At 42.2% G+C, this 6,919-nt stretch overlaps 1 protein-coding gene and 1 non-coding gene across 6 annotated transcripts in view; one reads left to right on the forward strand and one right to left on the reverse strand.

The window, feature by feature from the left end:
- The window catches only part of SMARCA1 (SWI/SNF related, matrix associated, actin dependent regulator of chromatin, subfamily a, member 1), a 70,497-nt gene extending 65,107 nt beyond the window's left edge, over positions 1-5,390 (reverse strand). For 3 of the 5 annotated variants that reach the window (XM_061135951.1, XM_061135953.1, XM_061135954.1), the window contains exons 1-2: positions 5,074-5,389; positions 363-449 (exon numbers count right to left, since the gene is read on the reverse strand). In XM_061135951.1, the coding sequence (XP_060991934.1) occupies positions 363-449; positions 5,074-5,247 (261 nt within the window). In that variant the 5' untranslated portion in view covers positions 5,248-5,389. Of the gene's footprint in view, positions 1-362; positions 450-5,073 lie in introns of all 5 variants that reach the window. The other 2 variants (XM_061135952.1, XM_061135955.1) reach the window with 1 other exon arrangement.
- LOC133053352 (small nucleolar RNA SNORD112) lies at positions 563-633 on the forward strand. Its single transcript, XR_009692265.1, has one exon. It is a non-coding gene; the product is annotated as a small nucleolar RNA SNORD112 (small nucleolar RNA).
- Positions 5,391-6,919: the final 1,529 nt, after the last annotated feature.

Here is a 6,919-nt window from a genome sequence, read left to right on the forward strand (position 1 = left end):
GACCTGCTTTCTCTCAGCCATACTGATATTGCCACTTATATTTTCACTTTGTGGATAAAATATTTCTAGCATAAAACATCCTATTATGGGGTAAAGAGGGCTAAACAAAAATGAAGAGATGTGGCTTCTGGTCTCAACTATTCCATATCATTTCTCTGATACTCTATTTCCTCATCTGAAAATGAGGAGATTCATTTATCCCACAAAAATCTATTATGATGGATTATATATTAAATTACTTTTTAATTCTAAAGTCTATGATTCTGTATTCATCATATACACACATGTATTTTTTAATCTTTCACATCTCCTCTATAAAAATCAACTGCTGTATTCACTCTTCTACCCAAGAACATATTTACCATTTTCTCTTCATATTCTGGATCCATTTCCTTTTCAGATTTAGAAGCTTTAACAGCAAGTTTGAGTTGAAATGGAGAAACGTTTTTCTAGAATTTCAAAGAAAATAAATCATCAAATTGCAAAGCAAGGTCAGCATTCTCATTTGAAGAAAATAAAAAGTAATTAAATACTAAATAAATAAATCCACATGGGCCATGCATGGACCAATGATGAGAGCATGTCATGAACAGGGCTTATGATTAATCCAGTTCTGTGCACCTGAGGTCCAATTAAAAAAAATCCAAAGAACTGTAAAGCCAGAGAAATAATACTAATTAAAATAAAAACCAAAAGGTGGGAAAATGAGCCTTTTCACCTATTGTGTAAAGTGAAAGAAGTGCATAACCACTGAAGAGGAGATTCAAAACCTAGGATATTTTCAACCACAAACCAAAGAATTCAAGGAAAGTAAATATTAATTCTCAAAGGTGCTTCTTTATGTAATGGAAACAAGCCAAACTTTCATGAGAAAAGACTGTGGTTTCTGCTCCTGAAAAGATGTAATTTTTTAATATTGTTTTTATATTTTAATTGTAACATTAAAACTTTTATGTACTGCAGTGTGATCATTTATATTTGAAACAATGAAACAGTAGTTTCAAACTTCTGGTTTATGTTAATTTTCTCCAACTGGACAGAAAACCTTTTAAAAGTATATACATGAATATCTTGTAGAAGCAGTTTCTCAGGGCTATTAATTATTAACCTTTGATATTTAAAACACTGTAATTTAATGAATAGTAACATAAATCAGCTACCTAAAAATACTGAAATTATCCAGGGGGTTATGTCAGGTACCCTATCCTTTTTAAAGACAAGCTTGCACTTATAAACAGATATGTAGAATATACCTCCATCCCTGAAAGAAATCAAGAAATAAAATAATAAAAATATAAATCTACCCATTAGTACCAAAGTGGAGGGCATTTGAGTTTTAACGCAGACTGCAAAGTCAAAACACAAATCTGTGAAAACTAAAGAAATTATGTCCATTTGAGCATGACTTTTAACAGCATGTTCCTAAAAGCTTAGGTCATAAATCAATGGAAGAATGTGATCTTAAACAAGAAAAATCTGGCTCCGGTAGTTAATAAATGTTTTCCAACATTTACTAAAATTTCTATTTTGAGGAAATCCAAACTAAGATTATGGAATTTGACCCTGATCAGGGTTCTCCTTTGGAGCACTGATTAGATACTGTCCAGTTATTCTTAGCCCCAATAACAGCCGTCTTGATTTACAGCATCTCATACGTATATATGTGGGATGTTTTGAATGTAATTATGGATGGATGAGAATAGAAACTACTCAAATGCCCTCAATACCACACTTTCAAACTGTCACATATGCTAGAAACCCTCTTTTATTTTCAAAGCAAAAAGTAAAGAAAATTGGATAAGAAAATCCTTTATCGTTCCTTGAAAAGCTAAATGAAATCAACTTTACAAGTTTCAAAAATTACCTCTCCTCAAATACCTAAGTATATATCTAATAATGTGGAATGCAAATTTCACTTACAGAAAACTAAAGCTTTACTATTCGAAAAACACTTGTTACTTTTTCCTTACCTTGTAGTAGAATATCATAAAATTTTAATTATATGATAATTAAAATTCCTAATCGTGAGCATTGCCATTTAAAGCAGTAGCCAATTACTTAATTGGCACTATCTTTCACAACAAATTTTAAAATATCTACCTTCAAAATCTTCCCATTTTTGTATGTGTATGTTTTTGCAAATGTACCTCTCATCCCAGGAAATATAAAAGGTGACTAAGATATTCTAATGAATTCCTTATGGGTTTTCTCATCTGGTAGTCTAGATGCTATAAGAATGCAACACAACATCACCAAGATGTCCTGTTTTAAAGACCATGACCTTTTTCTTGACATTACCAAAAATACCAACTCCAATTTTCATGGCGTTGGGTTATCCAACTGTCACTTAGAAAAAGGAAGTTAAAGAACCAGAAGGTAAAAAAAAAAGAACCAGAAGGTAAGCAAAAATGCCCTTCTTAGCTAAATTTCAGAAGACAATCCACTCTCAGCTACTTTATGCATCATGAAAATGCTCTCATTCAGCGACTATTTTCTTTTATTTAATATACACACAATTTCAGCATGATTGATAATCTGGCTTCCCATTCTACAGAGAGTAAAAGCAGCAGCAAACGACTTGGGAACCACCACTTGAAGAAGACACCCTGGCAACAGCAAGAGGAATGGCCAAAGCCAGGGACTGAAACTTCAGTTCCACTGCAGGAATCGCCCTTCTGCTGGGCGTTCAGGTGATTTCCCTCCCCCTAGTGGATCACTAGTAATTCTGTATTTTACATTTGTTTTATTTGAAATGTTTTGGTACATCTACGTCCTTTATCATAACAGAGGATGAGATGGTTGCATGGCATCAACAACTCAATGGACATGAGTTTGAGCAAACTCCGGGAGATGGCCATGGGAAGTCTGGCATGCTGCAGTCCATGGGGTCACAAAGAGTTGGACACCACTGAGTGACTGGGCAACAGTCTGACAATTGAGGGAGGAGACTGAAAAATTATGAAAAAAAAAATCAACACAATATTGAAATGTCTGGGAGATGGTTATTTAATTGAGGGGAAACAACCTCTTAGGTCTTAAATGCCTTTGTATCACTGTCAGAGTACAATAACTGACACACATAAGAAAAAGGCATTTAATCTGCACTTTTTAGGACACCAGTTAAGGCGTCAAGGCAGCGTGTAAATATTTAGAATGGGGGGAAGTACCAGATTACTTTATTTGAAGGAATGGTACAAATGAAAGCACTTAAGCAGATGTTTTGGCTATTCAGATTTTCAAGGAAAAATTAAAAATAAAAAAGAAGCAGTGACTAAAGTAGTAAACTTCAGATATCCAGGAAGTAAGTTCCAGGCAGCATCTCATTTCCCTGTGCTGAACGGACAAATGAGGTACTATTAGGGCAATTTCTGATGAGGCCACAGAGTTACATCAATATCTATGCCTCAACTCAGTGATTATACAGGTTTTCTATTGATTCCCAATCTCTTCATAATCCAAAAAATTTAATACACCCTGGAGATTCGAGAACCTTGATTGCCGTACAAAAGACGGGTGAGCACTTACATTCGTCCAGTCTAGGGAATAAAAGGCACCTAGACACGCTGCTGAAATTTCCCAACATTGATTTATATTGATGCTTGGTATTTGGCCCAGCTTTAATCACTGATATTGTCTTACCGATCAAGTACCACACAGATCTTAAAATGCGTATGTTTTCTATGGTTTTCACTTAGCACTACAATTGTCTTTCTGTTTAGTCAACCTTGTAATAGTAAAATATGTCACTTAAGCAACTGCTTAATTTAAAATTACTCTAATTCAGAGCGAAAGGTGTTAATTTCCCTCAAAAGCTTTTCATTTGGTCGTATAGTATCATATAATGATTCAGACAAAGCCACTGGAGATCACTAAAGCATAATTCTCATTACCTACCTTTTTTTTTTAAATTGCGATATGTCTACTCGTAAATGGAAAAAAATCCAGCCATAAGCAATTTTATTATACATGAAACATCCTTATGCCCCATCCTATTCTTTATCTTAATTTTTCAGCGAGTTTCCTAGTTTTTATTTGCACGTCTCGGTCCATACGACATATGCCTTACGGAGATAATACACATTTTTCTGGATCTGGCTTTAATAGGTGTCAGAGCGGTCCCCTTATGTACAGTAGCAGCAGTTCATTCTGGCGAGGCTGAGTTTTAAAAAAATTTAAAAAAAAAAAAAAAACCTGCGTGTGTCCAGGAGCCAGCAGCGCCCACTAGGAAAGAGAGGCGGAAGCCTGGAAGGCTTGGGGCCGGATTGGGGGACCATTTGGGTGGCCCTGGAGTGAAACACTATACCGTCGGGGGCGGGGCAGGAGAGGGTGAGGGTGCACACGTTGGAAATTTTCCTAAGTCAGCGTCCACGGTGCCTCAGTTTGGGGTTTGGATTGGAAGGGGGCGGGGGTACAACGCCGAGAGCTCATTTTCTCGGGGTGACACCCCCGCCTCACTCAGCAGGCGGGGACCAAACGAACAAGAGATGATTTTTTTTTCTTTTTTTCCCTGCCACCCAAGGGGCCGACACTGCCAATCAAAGATGGAAAAAGTCTCTCCTCTCGTCCTCCGCCTCCCCACCACCGGCACCTGGAAATTCAAATTTTAAAAAAATAAGCCTCCAGCAAAACCCCTTTTGCGCGAGTGTGGGATTGAAGGGCCCAGATTTCCCAGGCAGAGGCCGACGGGAAGAGGGGGAGAGAGAGCCAGAGGAGAGGGAGAGGCGGAGGCTTTTTCCTGCACGGCCCCATCCCCCACCCCGTTACCCCAGTTCCGGGAACGCGAAGGGGGCCGGGGGCTGTTGGGGGGCTCCCCAGCCCCCCAGCCCCGGGATAACGGGAACCAGCCACCCCGCGCCGCGCCCGCGCCCCGCCCCCGCCCTCCCGGCGGCGAGAAGGGAAGGGGGAGGGGAGCGAAGCCGAGACTGTTCCGCCGCCCCCACCCCGCGCGCCCGCCGCCCCCAGCCCCGCCGAGCTCTGCGGGTACCTGTCGGCGCCCAAAGGTCAAGGTTTGGGCCCCTCGGAGGGGCCCGGCGCGGGATTTGTCCACCGCATACACACCCCCTTCCTATTTACCTCCTTCTTCTTCTCGTCCTTCTCCGTGGCCACGGTGGCTTCGGTGGCCGCGGCGGCCGCTCCCTCCTCCTTAGAGGTGGACGGCCCCGGCTGATCGTCCTCTAGGAGCACGATCGCGGCGGTCGCATCAGAGGCTGCCACGGTGCCCGCCACTGCGGCGGTGTCCGGCTCCATGGCGTTGGAGCGGGAACGAGGAGGGGGACGAGCAAGGGGACGAGGGCTCCGGGGCGGCGGCAGTGTCTGCACTGGAACGAGCTGGATGGAGCAGGGGTGGGGAATCACTCGCTTCCAACCCCTTCGTTCGGGCCCCCCTTCTTTAAATAACCCTCAACCCTGCCCCACTTCCGTCCACCCACCCTACGTCATGGCCTCCCCCCGTCACCCTCCCCCCTTCCTCCGCCCCCCCCCCCGAACGATCGCGAGACTCCCCCTCCCCACTCCGAGCCGGGGCGGCCCCGCACGACCAACTGTTGCCGGAGCGTGGGGCGCGGACAGGGGTGGGGGCGGGAACCCACAGCCCGCGGCCCCCTGAAAATCTCGTTCCCCACACGCCCCCAACAGTCAGCCCGAGCTCCCCTCGCAGATGTGTGCAGAAGGAATCCTCTTCCCCTTAAATCTGCTCTTTGTACCTCGGGGCGCTCTCCCCTTCTTGCACAAAGAACTTTTCCTCTGCTCATAACTCTACTGTGGAAGGTCTGTCTCACCATTTGCAAGCCCAGAGCCCCTCACGGGACTGCCCTTTCCGAGGTTCCCAAAGGGGAACCGGTGGTGCCCTTCCCACCTTTGTAAATTCTGCAAAAGAAGCATTCCTTGAATCTCTTGATTGCAGCTGCAGATGTTCACTTAGAAGGCAAAGCGTGACTCGATCTGTTTTCAACTCTGCTATCTCTTAGATGGCCAGTGTACAGAAGCCCTTCTTTTGCGTTCACTCCTGAATTTTAAAAGTCCTGGGGGGCAAGGTCAAGGTCCCCACAGAACCTGGGGCAATTCATGTTAGGTGCCTAATATTAATAATTAGATTGAGTTATTGTGGGGGGTTTTTTGTTTTATTCATATCCCTGTTGTTACTTGGTAGTAAGTCAACACCAATCATATGCAAGATCGTGGGTACAAAGGAATTTGGTAAAGGGTATGCAAATATCAGTTATTAAATATTATTGTTTCTGTTTCTCCCCACCCATTTATTTTGATCAATAACAGAAAGATTTACATCTTAGTCTTAAAATTCAGTCATTAGGGAAAAAAGATAACAAAACATATAGAACACAGTATACCAAGCAACAATCACAAAACTAAAATTTCCAAAAAGAGGCAAGTATTTTCCAAAGTGGAAAGAAGTCATGATTAATTTCCCTCAACACACCTTCCTGAATTATGAATCTGAAATCGAGTGTGATTTCTGCAAAAAGCAGGAAAGCACACAATTACCCCCCAAATATATCCCTTTCTCCTTGGGATAGTACCCTAAATTCATTTTTTGTTTTAAAGCTCTGACTCGTTAATGTCCAAAGGCCATGTGACATTTTGGCTATTGTTGATCATTTACACCTTAGTGTGAATGAGTGTGAGATCCTGTCCTGGGACTGGTTTTGAACAGAGAAAAGGAAAGAGCAAAGAGCAAAACACAGAAGATGGAAGGAGTGTGCCGCTGAGAAGAAAGGACAGGCTGGTGGTGCTAGCTTTTCTCTGATTTTACTTTCATTATGTTCTCCTCATTTACTTTAGATTTTGCCCCTAGTGCCTACATTTCTCACCCTGAAGTACACATGTGTACTATCCAACAGGTATATGGAGTCTCAATATTAAAAATCGTTCCTTTTTCTGAAGCATCAACTGCAATCCAAAA

Source organism: Dama dama, chromosome X (assembly GCF_033118175.1).
Source record: "Dama dama isolate Ldn47 chromosome X, ASM3311817v1, whole genome shotgun sequence".
NCBI classification, from domain to species: Eukaryota; Metazoa; Chordata; class Mammalia; order Artiodactyla; family Cervidae; genus Dama; species Dama dama.